We start from the raw sequence: 15171 nt of genomic DNA, 5'->3' as shown, positions 1-15171 counted from the left end.
ATCTGTTAAGAAATTTTTATAGAAATAAAAAATCTAAATAATTGAATAAATAATAATTATTCATGGGTAGAGAAATCCATTATGGTGAAAATGGCAATGCTACAGGTATTTATTATTATTATTTTTTGCTTATTCTATGCCATATCAATCAAAACACTAAAGGTTTATTTTATAGACTTAGAAAAAATAACTACAAAATTCATCTAGCAAAACAAAAGGTCATGAAAGTCAAAGGGAAAATGAAAAAAAAAAAAAAAGGAAGTAGGAAGGAAGCCTAACAGCATTAATTCTCAAATTATATTTCAAAGCAATAATCTTCTAAATAATTTGGTAATAGTTATAAAATAGATAAGGTGATCACTGGATTAGGCAATCCTCTGTGAAAGCAAAGAAATAACACAATCCAGTAGGTACATGTAGTTGAGAAAACTGAAGAAGAATATGGCAGAAACTAGGTTTAGGCCAACATTTCACTATGACTACTAATATAAGCTTCAAATGGATACATTGCTTAGATATAAAGAGTGACATCATAAACAAGGAGAAAGATTGAAACCACAGATCCAGAATAAGGGAAGAGTCCATAACAAAATAGAAAGGGCAACAGAAAGATAAACAAACAATTCTGATTACATAAAATTTTAAAAGTTTTAGACAAAAAAATCCAAGTTATCAAAAATTAGATGAGAAGCAATAAAAAGGGAAAATATTCTTTGTAATAAGTTTCATTGAGAAAGGTCTTGTTTTTATTTTATACAAAGAAGTAATTCAAATTTATAAAATAAGAATCATTTCTCTAGTTGATAAGTGGTCAAATGTTGTGAACAGATAATTTTTAGAGAAAGCATCTCAAGCTTTTAATAGCCATATTTATAAAAAAAAAACTTCCAAATCAGTATTAAATAAATGCAAATTAAAATAACTCTGAAGTTTCAACTTACATCTCAGATAGGCACAGTTGACAAGGGAAAATGGAAAATGCTGGAGGAACTATGACAAAATATGCATATTAATGCATTGGTGATGGAGCTGTTAACTCATCCAGTCATTCTACAAAGCAATTTGGAACTATTATCCAAAAGCTATTAAAATGAACAGGCTCTTTGACCTAGCAATACAACTACTAGCGTTATACCCCAAAGAGATCAAAGGAAGAGAAAGGACTGACATGTACAAAATATTTGTAGCAGCCTTTTTTTTTTTTGTAGTGGGAAAGAATTGGAAATCGAGGGGGTGCTCATCAATAGAGAAATGACTGAACAAATTATAGTATATGGATATGATTGAATACTATTTTGACATAAAAATGATGAAATGGATGGTTTCATAGAAACATAGGAAGACTTGCATGAACTGATGTGTAGTGGAATAAACAGGAGAACAATTTAAACAATAATAAAAGTATATTTTAAACAATTTTGAAAGATTTAGGAACTCTCATTAAATTTGAGACATTTTCCCCAACTCAGCGCAAGAATTTGTATTGCTTTACTATTAATCATGTTAATAAGGGTTTTGTTTTTCTTGCTTTCTTAGTGAAGGAAGAGAAAAGAAGAGGAGGTTAATTTTCATTGATTAAAATTTTTTAAAAACTGAGATTATGGGGCAGCTAGATGTGCAGTGGATAGAACACCAGCCTTGAAGTCAGGAGGACCTGAGTTCAAATTTGCCCTCGGACACTTAACGTTTCCTAGCTATGTGACCCTAGGCAAGTCACTTAACCCCAATTGCCTCAGCAAAAAATCCCCCAAAACAAACAAACAAACTGGGATTAGGCTTATATTTGAGAGGAACCAGATAAAATATACTTTAATTAGTGTAATTAATGTACCTGAGCCAATTTTGTAGGGATGCTAGAGTTTTAGTCACCTCCATTAATGTAACCATTTGTTTATTCTTCATATTAATGATGTGAAAATTTGTTTTTCTTTTTTTAACTCAACTTTTAAAAAATTGTATTAGATTTGAAGTCATAAACAGAAATGTTCTACAGCAAAAAAAAAAAAAAAAAAAAAAAAAAAAAAAAGACAGCTCTTAAGCAATTCACTTAACAGCAGAGTATTACAAACCTAGGAAATGAATATGTTTTGGTCACATTTTCAATTTCGAAAAAAGATTTTGTTATATACATCCTTTTATGCACTAGAAACATATCAATAAACATAGGATCCCTAATGTCACTAGATATGGCTAAACCTGCTTCTATTTTTTACATCATCAACTACATAAAATATTGATTCAACTAAGTTATAAATTGCTTCCATTAATCATTTTGTATTGGGATTTAAAATACCTTTTGAAAGGGCTACTAGGAATGAGATGGAATTGTTTTCATAGTAAAAGTTTGTTGGGATAATAGATTGCAAAATTACCATGTAGTTCCTGATTTTCATCCTACCAATCATTACGCAGAATGTACCATATTTTGATTTGAGCCTTGTCTCTGTACATTTCAGCTTTCATTCCAATTTTATTGCCTCCTTGATTAATTTACAGAATTAAAAACCATAACTGAATTCTATTACCTTTCTTGTACACTAGCCAATAATACACAATTAAATGGTGGAGGTGGAGGTGGCCACCCAGACTCAAAAGCAACTGCATTCTTTGCTAGACTTAAAGTCAAAAGGTATGGAAATGACATGGTCCCAATTTCCCAAAGAAAATAAATCAGCAAACCAGTAAAAGTATCCACTCTGCTGTGGACATGAGCACTTGTTTTAGTAATATCACTTTCAGTTAGAGGAAAAATTATAATCTTCAGAACCAAATCTTCATTGTTCAGGTTCTGAAATCACTCCTCAGGAACCTTAGTCAGAATTTTAAGGAGTGGAGTAGTGTTTTATAGTAGAAAATTGATGGTCTCAGAATCAAAAGTTATGCTTTCTAATTTCTACTCTTCTGCTTACAAGCTATATAATCTTGGGCAAGTTTTTTTTTTCTGGATTTGTTTCCTTAATAAAATTAGGGATTTGTTGCTTCAAAGCCTAATATTTTATGAAACTATGGTTTGCTTTTTAATAAGACCTCTTAGGAGGATGGGATGGAACTCTATACCCAAGTAACTTCTTTATGTTCAATTAACAACAGATAAGTACAGAGATTTAATATTGTATTGAAAAACATATGTCTAAAGCCTGATGTCAATTTAATTTTCTTCATCATACAAAGTAAGCACCTACTAGTACTAAGGTAGTAGAGATATTTCCACATAAACAAAAATAAAAACAGTTCCTGCCTTCAAGGAATCTATTTAAAAAATCAATAGGTACACAAATAATTGAATACAAAACATATACAATTAATCTATTACTAGCAGGATTTATTAATATACTAATTATATGAGTGTCTTGATTGATTCTTTTAGGTCCTGAAAATTTATTTTGAAATCATCTTTAATCTCTGTTGGCAGGAGGCTTTTGAGTATTCAGAAGTATTTGAAAAGTATATGTTAATGGTTGGTTGCTATAGATACTCTTCTGCGAGAGAGTAAACCCATTAACATCATCTTGAAGTTCAAAAATGTCTATTTTACTAGGTAATCTGCAATTTCTAATTTATGAAAGTTAGTACTGAAAGTGCTGTGCTAAAAGAACCACTTGGTGATAAATGGAACTAGAATAATCATAGTCTCATGTATTTCTAGCTGGAAGATACCTTAGAAAGTTACCTACTGTAATTTGCTCATTGCTATGATGAAGAAACTGAGGCCCAGAGGGACAAATTGATTTCCTTAGAATTGTTTCTGCAGTAAATATAGAGCAGGATTCAAAGCCCTGACTTGTGAAGACAAATTCAACACTCTTTCTATACTACAAGTTTTGGAAGAAAGAAAGCTGGGTTAGGAAAAGAGGTTCACTCAAAATTCTTTTCATAAATGGAAAATTATCCTTAAAATTTTGGGGGATTCCTTGGAGAGAAAGTGCTTTGGGGTGGGGTGATTAAACTGGTAAGTGAGAGGAGCTCTAGACAAAATGTCTACAATTAAGAGTGTTGATTAAGATAAAAGAATTAGTTGACTTTATGCCCCAGTCATCTAACAATTTAGTGAATACTTTCAATACAACATAAGTAAGGAGACTGAATTTCCTTTGACAGTAGCATCAGAATAATATTATGATTGAATAAAAGTGATACCTGTGAATGAATTTGACTATAAAGGGCACTAGCATTGGTGGTAAAATGGGGTCATTTTCCAATAGTGCAGTGTGAATGCATCAACAGCTTTCTGAAGAATCTAAAAATCTATAGAGATAAATCTATACTTGACTAGGGAACTGAGGAAGAGACAAAAGAATGCTATTGAAAGTACAAAATGTTTGAAGAGAATTCCTTGGTAGATTACTTTGGCCATGTACCTGAAACTAGGAGGCTAGAAATAGAGACTACTTCAAATCTAGTATTTTAGTATAGTCACAAGGAGTTGAGATAGAATAGACAAGACTGACAGTGAGTTTAGATAAGAAGTTGAATCTGAAAGATCTTCATAAGGATTAAGTATAAAGTTCTAGCAATAGACAGCTAAGAGAAGCAAAGTATATTGCTTCAGCTATAATCAAAATCAAGTTTATATAAGCTTCTTGGAAAGTTGAGATGTTGAAAAATATAATTTTGAAAATGCTGACTTTTTGGTATGAAGTGAGGTGGAATTTAAATTAAATCATGTTGAATTTGTGGTAGAAGATTGTGCTGGTAAAAGTTTAACAATCAGGTCTCTGGAAAAATAATGGTAGGCCGGAGACACTTTTAAATTTAATCTTATTTATTAACATTTTTCTTCATCACTTAAGTGTAAAACAATCAATAAAACAATAAATCAAACCCTATTTTGTAAAATTTGTCCATTTCTAAGGTGCAAATACATTGAAATTTTAGCATTTGGCTCACTCAAGTGGCTGTTCCAACTGGTTCCAGTATACTTCCATATTATGTATTCAGCAGGAGGTACTAATTGGTGTTTAAGGGAGATAGGAATGAATTTGGTAATTCACTGTTTTAGACAATAGCTGAAATTAAGGGGAAAAGAAAGAAAGAAAGAAAGCTGGAATAGTGAAAGGAGAGGACAGGTTCATTCAAATTTCTTTTCATAAATGAAAAATGATCCTTAAAACTTTGAGGGATTCGGCTTTAGGGGGTGATATGGCTAAACTAGTAAGTGGGAGAAGTTCTAGACAAAATATCTAGTATTCCAAAAATTTTGGTCATCTCTTTGGGAACTGAACATCCTTTTCGCTTTGAAGAAAAACAATGAATTTGTTAAAACAAAGTTTGAGTTTATTTTTCCACACTCTGTCCTTTCCGAGCCTAACAGTTTCTAGTTTTCTACACAATTTCTCTATTGATTTTAGGAAAGAAACTAATTGCTGGATTGTAAGAACGTGCAGGATCCTGACTTGAGAACACAATTCTGGTTACCAGAATATATTGTGACATGAAGTTCCTTTCTTCCCTAAAATATATAGCATGTTGTGAAGATGAATGCCGGTTGGAATTCAGGAATGCACTTTCACCCTCTATTCCCCAGCCAGGGGACTTCCTTAGGATATTCCTGCTGATATTCAGGTTCTTTTTTCTTTGCCTTGGGGCCTGCAGGTAAATGGATTAAGGCCGAAGTTATTAGATCCCCTAGGCTAGTCTGCTTTCAGGGATCCGAGAGTGGGATCGGTCAAGTGGGAAATATCCCGCTATTATAGCCGACTTAGCAACTAGAGCGAAATCAGTTCATTCAAGTGACTGAATCTCTTCTGACCCTCCCTTGGCCCCAGTCCTTCACTGGTCTTTTTAGAGAGGTTCTTTCTTTGGTAGGACCTCAGGCCAATGAAAGAGAAGAAAGCTAGCCTGAGGGTTATGGCGAAGCGAAATCTTGTGAGGTGCCTCAGAACTTTAATAAACTGCAAGACCCAGAGACATGAGCTCTTTCTGCGTGGTCCTGAGTGAGTCACGGTCTCTGTAGTGAGCTATCTACTGCACAAGGAAGGCATTCACTATTATGCCCTCCATACAACGAGACAGTTGTTTACTCGTAACGGGAGCTTTTCAGCTTTTCTCCAACCCGAGCGCCTTTGCAGCCTCCCTTCCCCCCTCCCCATTCTTGGATGAGACTGAGGATTTCCCTGTCAATGTTAGTATAATTTCTTTGCAATAAAGTTCTGAATTTGCCCCCAGAGCGGGAAGGTCAGGGCTCAGAAAACTGGGAAGGGGAGAGGTTTTTTCCTGTCCCGAGAGTGGAGCTGGAGGATCAAGAAATCCCTCCAGCTGCACCCAGAAAGGGAGGAGCCTGGCACTAAGGCTTTTGCAGCGGGGAACTCCGAGGCCTAGTGTTTGAAAAAAGCAGATTGAAAATGAGCTGGCTGCCCTCTAGTTTAAGGAAACCCCTTGGCTGGGAGAGCATAGAATAGAATGCTCATCCCAGTCTTTTGAACAACCCCCAGGTTCACCGGGAAGTAGCTAGCAAAACCCTCAGTGGGGATAGGTGACCAGGCTTCTCATACTTGCCAAATATAATGCCCCCAGTACTTCTTTTAAATCAAATACTGGCTTCAAATTCCGGATTCACTGATCTATATTTTTGCATATTCCTCTATTTCTTCGTTCGCCTCTCCCTTCCTCTTCTACCGTTTTTGCCTGTTTTTTCCATTCTCTCTCTTTACCCCTTCTTATCTCTCCATCTTTTCTTTCCTCACTCCTTTCTCCTGAGAGACCCTTCGATTTCTCCCATTTTTTTTTTTTATCTCCCTTCCCTCTCCTCCTCTTAAAAATCCTAGAGAATTGTTGAGAATAGCTTCCTTTGGGAAGAAAGTTTCACCTCTAGTTAATATTGAAGCTTCCAGGATAGAATAGGAATGGTTTGCCAAGATATTGATTTTTCCTATCCATGAGATCAGAAATATGAAATTATTTTCCGAAGTTATTTTTTTAAACTGTAAAAGTAAGGTAAATTTTGAACTTGTATTTCAGGACACTGAGCGATCTTCCTTTAGGAGACTTAATTTGATATTATCGTATCATAATATACCTCGCAGATTCTATACAGCCACCACTAACTTCCTCGCAAATCAGGCTCCCCAAAAGTCCCTTAAAGTTCTGAAGGTGTTGGGTATTTTCTTAACTCTTTTTTCAGGTGATTTCCACAGCCCTTAATCACTAACATCTAGACAGAACTGGAGTCCAGCAACGCTCACGTCTACTGTTTTGTTGATGCTCGTTTAAACTGAGACATTTGGAAGAGGGAGCGAATGGAACCTTTCCCCTAGACCACTGAAAGGTGTAAAGACGACGGCTAGAAAGATCCCTACATATACCCCAGGAAGAAAAATTCTGTATTCAGGGTATGTAGAAGTCCATACTGAGAACCAGTATATGGAAATTCTAACATATGGGAAGCATAAAGAAATATCTACATGGACATTATTGTACATTAGAGTTCCCGCGATTCTCTTTTCATCAAGGGAAGAAAAACATACCAAAACACTGTCTTCTCCCACTTTCCAGTTCACTGGAGTTGTACCAGGAAGGTGGGAAAACAGAGAATGGTTGGTTTGGGATATGAAACCATCATAGTGACTTGAAATATATATTTAATTCATTGTGATTAAGCGCTGAGGTGGGGGAGAAACCAGAACTAGAGTAAGAAATGCAAACATCAAGGACAGATTTCAGTGTATTTGCTTTTAGAGAAACTGGGGACGAGAGAAAGGGGGTGGCGTAGAAGCGAAAGAAAGGACAGGCATCTCATAATCATTGGCCTCGAGAGTAACTTTAGTTGCCATGGTTTTTGAAAGGAATAAAGCCCACAGTCATAGTACCAATTGTACCCAAGCTCTTTATCCATGTTGTAGCTACCGAGAACGGATAAATTCCCTGGCGGTTTTCATCAAGAATCAACCAGAACACGTTTCCAATCCTTGATTACTCGTCTATCTACACTCCCCACCTCGGAACCCCCTCAACTCGGAAGCCTTTCGGTGTACCCTTAGGGCTCGAAATATCTTTGGCCTGTGTGCGTGGAATTAAAGTTGATCGAATGCATGGAGAGCTCTTATGGGACTAGAAGAGAATGTAAGTGTACAGTGGGAATAATGGGATAACCAAGTGCAGGCGGCCCATAGCCCCGGGGAAAGAAGCTCGGCGCCTTTAAAGGGAGCGGCGAAGAGCTCCCGCCAGGAGGCGTGTCAGTATCAGCTACCACCGCTGCTGTTGCTGCTGCTGTTGCTGCCACTACCACTGAAGAAGTGGCTACTGGCATTGGAGGCGCCTTCACTGGCACTGGGATCCCAAGTATACCTTAGTCCCGGATCTCGGACCTCCGCAGCTCCTCTACTTCCTGGACAACCTTATTCAGGCTCTTCTGGGCTGCTCCTCCCCTTGCTCCCAGAGCCAACCTCTTCCTACCCCTCTGCCCTCCCGCCCACCTTTCCAGACTAGAAAGGTAAGAATTCCCCGGGTGTGGTGTGGGTTCTGCTCTTGGCTCTTGGGTTCCTCTTTTTAACAACTCTTTTGTTTTGTTTTTCCCTCTAAAGGTCAGGAGATATATGGGGGTGGAGTGAGGGGGAGAGGATATTATTTTTTAGCTTGTGGGAAAGAGGAGATATAGGAAAACTCGAAGGATCCTTGCTCACACTAGGTTCACACTGGGGCATTTTGCTGAATGGCTTTGTCCCGCTCCCTTCAGTGAATTGCAGTTAAAAATATATCTGGTCCTGCTTGCCAGGAGTACTTACTTTCTCCAAATGGAGTAATTGAATAAATAAAGGTGTCAGTGATTGGGCAGGAAAAACAAAAACACTGGTCGGAGAGTATAACCAAACACCAGGGACCAGGCTATTGATCTATACATCCATCTGTTCATCTAGGTATCATTTATCTTCTTTGGTTATATAGTGATAAAAAGTTGTATTCATTTGCTTTTGGCATTATCCAGAGTTCATGAGAAGGAACCTTAGGGAAAAGGCCAGTACTTCAAAGTTAGAGAAAAAAAGGACTTAGAGAATTGAATTATACATGCCTGGGGTACAAGGGTAATGACTCTTATGCCATGCCAGATTCATCTCCAAGGCAGTACTCTTTCCTTTAAACACAAGAAGACTTTTGCTAGGAACTTAGAAAATTACTTTAGATCTAGGTGGTAATAGACAACTTAATACTGCTGCTTAATTGAAGCTCAGAAGTTCTTTCTCCTCTCTATCCCAATGCTCTAAGCATTCTGGTCCTCAGAAATTAGCTGATCTCTTAATTTTATATGCTCCACAGAGCAAGCACCTATACACTCTTTTGTAATTTAAGCAGTCTTTCATTCAATTTCTAGAAGATACAAAATATTGTGGTTTTTCCTCTATTGACCAAACTTTATTACTTTATAAATCCAGAATGCTCCACTTCTGCAAGACAAAAATCCATTTCCTACCAAAAGCCTAAGAAATTTGTGGACAATTAATTTTTAAAAATACCAACTTTCAGTGGGCATGATAACAGAAATGTGTTGCCAAGTCTTCCCCCCTATTTAAAGCTTGTTGAAAAATACACTTCTTCAAAAACTTTAAAAACTTTTTGAGCATGTCAATTTATAACAATCCAGTCTCTAAGGGCACTCTTCTTTTCAGCATGTAAAAATTAATCACTATATTAAATATCATTAACCATCAATGCAACAGAAATATTGTGCTAAACAATGATATGAATGAACAGTTGAAAAGGAATCTCTAGTCTTATAGCTTATAGGAGTTGAATGAATGTGGGCAGCAATATTCCCTTACCTTATAATAATATCAACATTAATTTTATTCCTTGACACACTCATAGAACAGTGGGACAAGCTGATTATTTTCAGGCAAGATGAACTATAATCACATAGGTGTATGTCAGACATTACTGTAAGATGGTGTTCCCCTGTTGCCATATTGTAAAAGCAAGGCTCTAAAGGCAAAGCAAAGTGGAAGTAGAGGAGGAATTCACAAGAAAATTCTTTAAGACAAATATATATATATATATATATATATATATATATATATCTTCATATATAGGAATATGAAGCCTCTTTAGAGAAACTGGGGAATGAGTTCAGGCTATTTCAGGATGTGGCACTGGTAGTCACTTACATGACTATATGCTGAAAATGTAAATACCTAGACTAAAAACCATTTGTGATATGAAGATTAATATGCACATGGACATGTCCCAGCAGGTGGCAGCTGACTAGAATCAGATTCATCCTTACTGTGAGAATAGAAAATTAAAATGATCTCAAGTAATAATGCTTAGTATTGAAAGGTCATTTGTGTAAGAAAATGTAAAAAACAGTTAAAATAAAGCAAGGATTTTTTTGGTTGCTGAAATAAAACATTGTACAAACATGATGTGTGTTTTTCCTTTCTGTTACTTCCAAAAACTCAAAATTTATTATTCTAGTCTATTGTGATCTCCCCTACCCAGTGGTCTGCATTAATACTCAACCATTCTACTCACTGTGTGTATGTGTGTGTGTGTGTGTGTGTGTGTGTGTTTATACAAAAACAAATGTATGTGTGTTATGCAATTTCTGTTTTGACCTTGGAGTCCATAGAGATTTAGCTATAAAGATGTCATATAGTAGAAATCTAGAAATAGCCAAATAATGCCACAGAATAATGTATATAAACTTTATTAATGTTAATTATATATGGCTTTTAATACTAATTTCAGTTTTCCTTCAACTTTAGACTGACTGACTTGTCAATCAGTCTAATTTAAGAAAGGGTTATTTTTTTCTGTCAAATCCTATATAATGACTTATTACTTTAGCATATAGTAGAAGTATTATTTTTAAAAAATTATTTTAAAGACCTCCAAATTTGTTTATTGGAGATATTTCTTAAACCCAGAGAGGGGATTGATTGTAGCTAGGAGGAAATTTATTATTTTTGATAAATATTTTTCCCCTGTGAAGTTTGATTAGAAAGAATTAGAATAGAACTTCTTATCCTTATACCAGATGGGATTCTGGAGGTGGTGAATTTTAAGGCTTTAACTAATTGTACACTTTATAAATGTCTAGCCACTGAATACTGACAGATTCTTATTCAGTTTTCTGAATTGTTGGTGGTCTTTAAAATATTTCTTTACTAACAAATAGATATTCTTAGTGATAATGGATAAATTCACATTTAATATGAGTGGTTTTCACAGTACACTGGAAGAAATGAATATAGCCCCATTGGAATAAGATTCCAGTCACTGAAAGCAGTCCTAAATCATGAAACACAAACTAGTAATCAAGATATTGAACAGATCAGACTTATTAAAATATGAAGATAAACATTTGTTTTCATTTTAGTAAATTTTTGATCTCCTTCACGTGAAGACTGCATTTTGAGGTTTCAAACACACACACTGTGGTCATTATTATTGTGGAGTACAATACAAGGGTGTTGAACTTGAATCTTGTAGTACTGTCCATGGTTCTGAAAAAAGGTCGTACGTGGCTCGTAGATATTCACACAGGTACAGTCGCTGTCCGTGGTGTTAAACCATTCAGCTTAATGCAGTAAAAAAGTGAAATAGCAAATTTTAAGATAGATCCTTTGAAGGAATTATGATAAAAAACAATTTATCCTACAGCACTTGAAAATTAATTTACTGCATGAAAACTTTGTGAATCTGTAAACTTAACCTCGACCCTTCTCCTATCCTTTTAAACTAATAGCTGTGTTCATAATATGTTCACACAAATCAAAAACAGTTTAAGTGATATGTACTAAATGGGGTAAATTACAAACTTCATTCTAATTTTGAAATACATTAACTGGAAATGAGAAAAAGTAAGAGACTGTACTTTTTATTTTCTCAGGATATATAAAATAGCTAGTACATTTAACCAATAAGTGTGTTTTGATTGTTCACAAGTAAAAAACCACTATCAGACAATTATTCTACAATATTTGAGCATTAGAGGGAATTAAAGATATTCAAAATTACTTTGAAGCTAAGGCTTTATAAAACCAAATATAAATTTATCAAAAGAATGGAATAAATGAAGGAGAAAATACAAGAAATAGCATCTTGGACTATTCATGTTTTTCAAGAGCTATTCTAAATGTGGGCTGAAGGAGTCGCTAGATACCCTTAGTTTTATTACTAGGTATTCCTTTTAAAAGTGCTCAAATAGTCAAATTATTTGATTGAATTGCCTGCTCCACTGCAGAACTAGCCATTCATGATACTTATTTTTTGACACTGCAGTTATGCCTCCATCTTTAAAAAAAAATTTCAATGACATTTAATAGCATTTGCAGAATGTAGGTTTCTTTTTAAAAAATTAACATTTTACAATTACTTAAATTAAATTGTATACAGAAAATCAGAGTAATAGAATAAAAAGAACTTGCTGAGATTTTATTATTTTTTTTAACAACTCAGAGACCCATAATAAGGAAAATATTCATAATATTTGTTCTTATTATACTCTCTGTTTAAAATATGAACCTATTTCAGAATTAAATGCTGTCATGTCAATCTTTAAAATGACCTAAAAGTTATTTTTCTAGTAGATATTGGCATCATAGTATATATTCTAATTAATTTCTACATTGAACTTTCATCTTTGAAAGGAATTCTTCTCTTGGGAGGAAAGGGGACAGATTAGGAATTAAATGCTTTCTTAGAAGTATTGGTTCACAGTTTTGAAGGTTTGCCTTTTAGAGTGCTCAATTTTTTTTAAATGATGAACAGTGAGATCTTTATTAACTTCAAAGACAGTTTATTTTATGATCTGAATTAACAGCATTGGCTATTTTAACATTTATGTGTTTTTAAGATAACATACAGCTTATTTTCAGCTAATAAGTGCATTTTTTGCATTTTAAGGCATTTAAAGAAATACAGTTCTTATTGGTTTTACTTTTTCTTTTTTTAATTGGTTTTAATTTTCTTTTATTTGAGAAAGTTGAATAAATTGGCTGGAAATGAAAATTATCACACTAGAAAATACAACTATTTAATGGTATTCAAAATATGCCATCAGAAAACTACTAGAAACTTAAAGAACACTTACAGGGATGGCAAGAATGTTTAATGTTTCTTAAGCTAAGCTGAAATTTATAAAACTATCATAAAATCACAGTAAGAAGAAAGTGAACATAAATTATAGGAATACTTGGAGTTTTTCACCTAAATCCAAGTATCATTCATTTGCTGTCTTTTTATTTATGCGTTGTACTCCTGGGCAAGTTGAGAAACTAGTGATCAAATAGATTACACTTACCTCATCTTTGGTATTAAAAAAAATGTGTAAAGGGAAATCATGTAGCCAGGAGTAGTAATCAAGAGACATCCTTCACAAGTTTTTAAAGACTACATACAGTCATCCAATTTCATTCTATTCCATAAAATTAAGTGATAGAAAGTGAATATGAATATCAAGACCCTTATTAAGCCCAAGCAGGAGTTAGACTTTCACTTATATCCTCTGATAGTCTTGGAATACATCCCCCTTTTCTCCCTTTTTAACTGCTTCTAAGTAATAGTTTCGATCTAGCTAGTCATCTATTAAAATTCACGAACTGGTCTTAAATAGAACTGCACAGATTCTAGTCAATCTTTAGGGAAGGATTTTTGTTGGAAAAAAAAAAGGATTTTTCCACACATAAACAAACAAGACTTATTTCCTACAACACAAGGGTGCTCAGATCAGTTGCATAAGAGATATTGAGAAAGCTGTCTGGCTGGCAGTCTTAAGAGGAGAGCAGCTATCTCAATTTTTCTCACTTAATCTTGGCTTCACGTCAGAAGCTGTGCAGCAGTGCAGTAGAATAGAAGCCTAGCAAAGAGCCCTTTGTACGGTGACTGTTGCTATGTCTCGATATTTCCGCGATTTCCCAGGCTGGATTACCTATTGATTTTTCTCCTCCTTTGCTTCCTCAGACTTACCCGGCTGGAATTGTGTGTGTGTTTTGGATTTCTCAAGGATTCTCCTCGACTAACATGGATGTCCCACCATTCCTTGCAGTTGAAGGTTGCTCCTTGGCGCAGTGAGTGAAGAACATGCAGGGACTGCTAATGGGTTTGGGCAGCGTAGACTCACTCCTCTCTCTGTGACCATGCCGTGATCGTGTCTGAGGGCCATCAGTCTACGTATTCTCATTCTTACCCTACCGGGGAGCCTGACGCTAAAAGGGGGAAGTAGGTGCCGCGCGTGTGTGCATAGAAACACCATGAAGATTATATCCCCGATTCTAAGTAACCCAGTCTTCAGGTGCACCATTAGACTCCTTCTCTGCTTACTGTGGATTGGATATTCTCAAGGAACCACACATGTATTAAGATTTGGTAAGATTTCTATCCCTGTTTGTTGTACGTTAGTAAGCTCTGCCGTAGCAGCTCAATGTAAATACGCATGTTTATCTCTGAAAAGGGGATCTCCTCAGTCTGGTAGATGTCTCCTAGTCTCTGGAGACGTACATTGAAACCCGCTAGTTTCGATCTACCTCCCCAACCCTGACTCCAATGTCTTAACCCCAGGAAGCAGGATAACGAGACTGTATATGAACGTGTTGGGGCCGTGGTGCCTCAAAAATGATAATTGTGAGGAAAGTGACTGGCAGCTTTGACTGCCTAAGCCCCGTAGGTCTCTCTGTCTGCAGAGCGATCAGCGCTTGTGTTGATTCCTTGTACTGGGCGCTTATTTTCATCGCGGCGGAAAGCCGAGCTCTGTTAGTGGCTGATTAGTTAAAATTTGGAAACTAGTTGGTAAGTTCCCACTGTCTGCTTCCCCACGTTCCTTGTTAAGAACTTGGTGTGTCCTGGGCAGAATCACGTAAGAACATTCGGCTTTGTGTTTATTTGTTTTTTCCTTCTTCGAAATAAAATCTTTATTTTCTTTTATTTAGAATTTTAGTCACAGGCTTCTTAACAGGAAGGAGTATGATTTAAATAGAAATACTTAAATGCTGAAACTTGAGCTTTTGCAATGAATCAGTGCGAACCGGCCCCTTTTAAGTGAACTGAGGGGTGTGTGTGTGTGTGTGTGTGTGTGTGTGTGTGTGTGTGTTACTTTTCTTTCCTCCCGCACTTCAACCCACCCCATTCCAATAATATTTAGCTGAGGAGAAATAGTTATAATACTTGCACCTTAACTTCACATATGGGCCTAAAAAACAATAGAAAGATTATAGGGAATATTTAAGTTTCCCCCATGAAATT

General features: G+C 35.6%; 1 protein-coding gene across 2 annotated transcripts in view; it reads left to right on the top strand.

Moving 5' to 3' along the window:
• The first annotated feature begins 7757 nt into the window (after positions 1 to 7757).
• Positions 7758 to 15171, top strand: part of GRIK2 (glutamate ionotropic receptor kainate type subunit 2) — an 827779-nt gene continuing 820365 nt past the window's right edge. The window contains exons 1-2 of one of the 2 annotated variants that reach the window (XM_031964482.1): positions 7758 to 8428; positions 13894 to 14298. In XM_031964482.1, coding sequence (XP_031820342.1) covers positions 14184 to 14298 — 115 coding nt within the window. In that variant the 5' untranslated portion in view covers positions 7758 to 8428; positions 13894 to 14183. The remainder of the gene's footprint in view (positions 8429 to 13893; positions 14299 to 15171) is intronic. The other variant, XM_031964481.1, reaches the window with a different exon arrangement.

The sequence above is a fragment of the Sarcophilus harrisii genome, chromosome 4, assembly GCF_902635505.1.
Source record: "Sarcophilus harrisii chromosome 4, mSarHar1.11, whole genome shotgun sequence".
Taxonomy (NCBI): Eukaryota; Metazoa; Chordata; class Mammalia; order Dasyuromorphia; family Dasyuridae; genus Sarcophilus; species Sarcophilus harrisii.
This window is presented reverse-complemented; position numbering and strand designations above follow the sequence as displayed.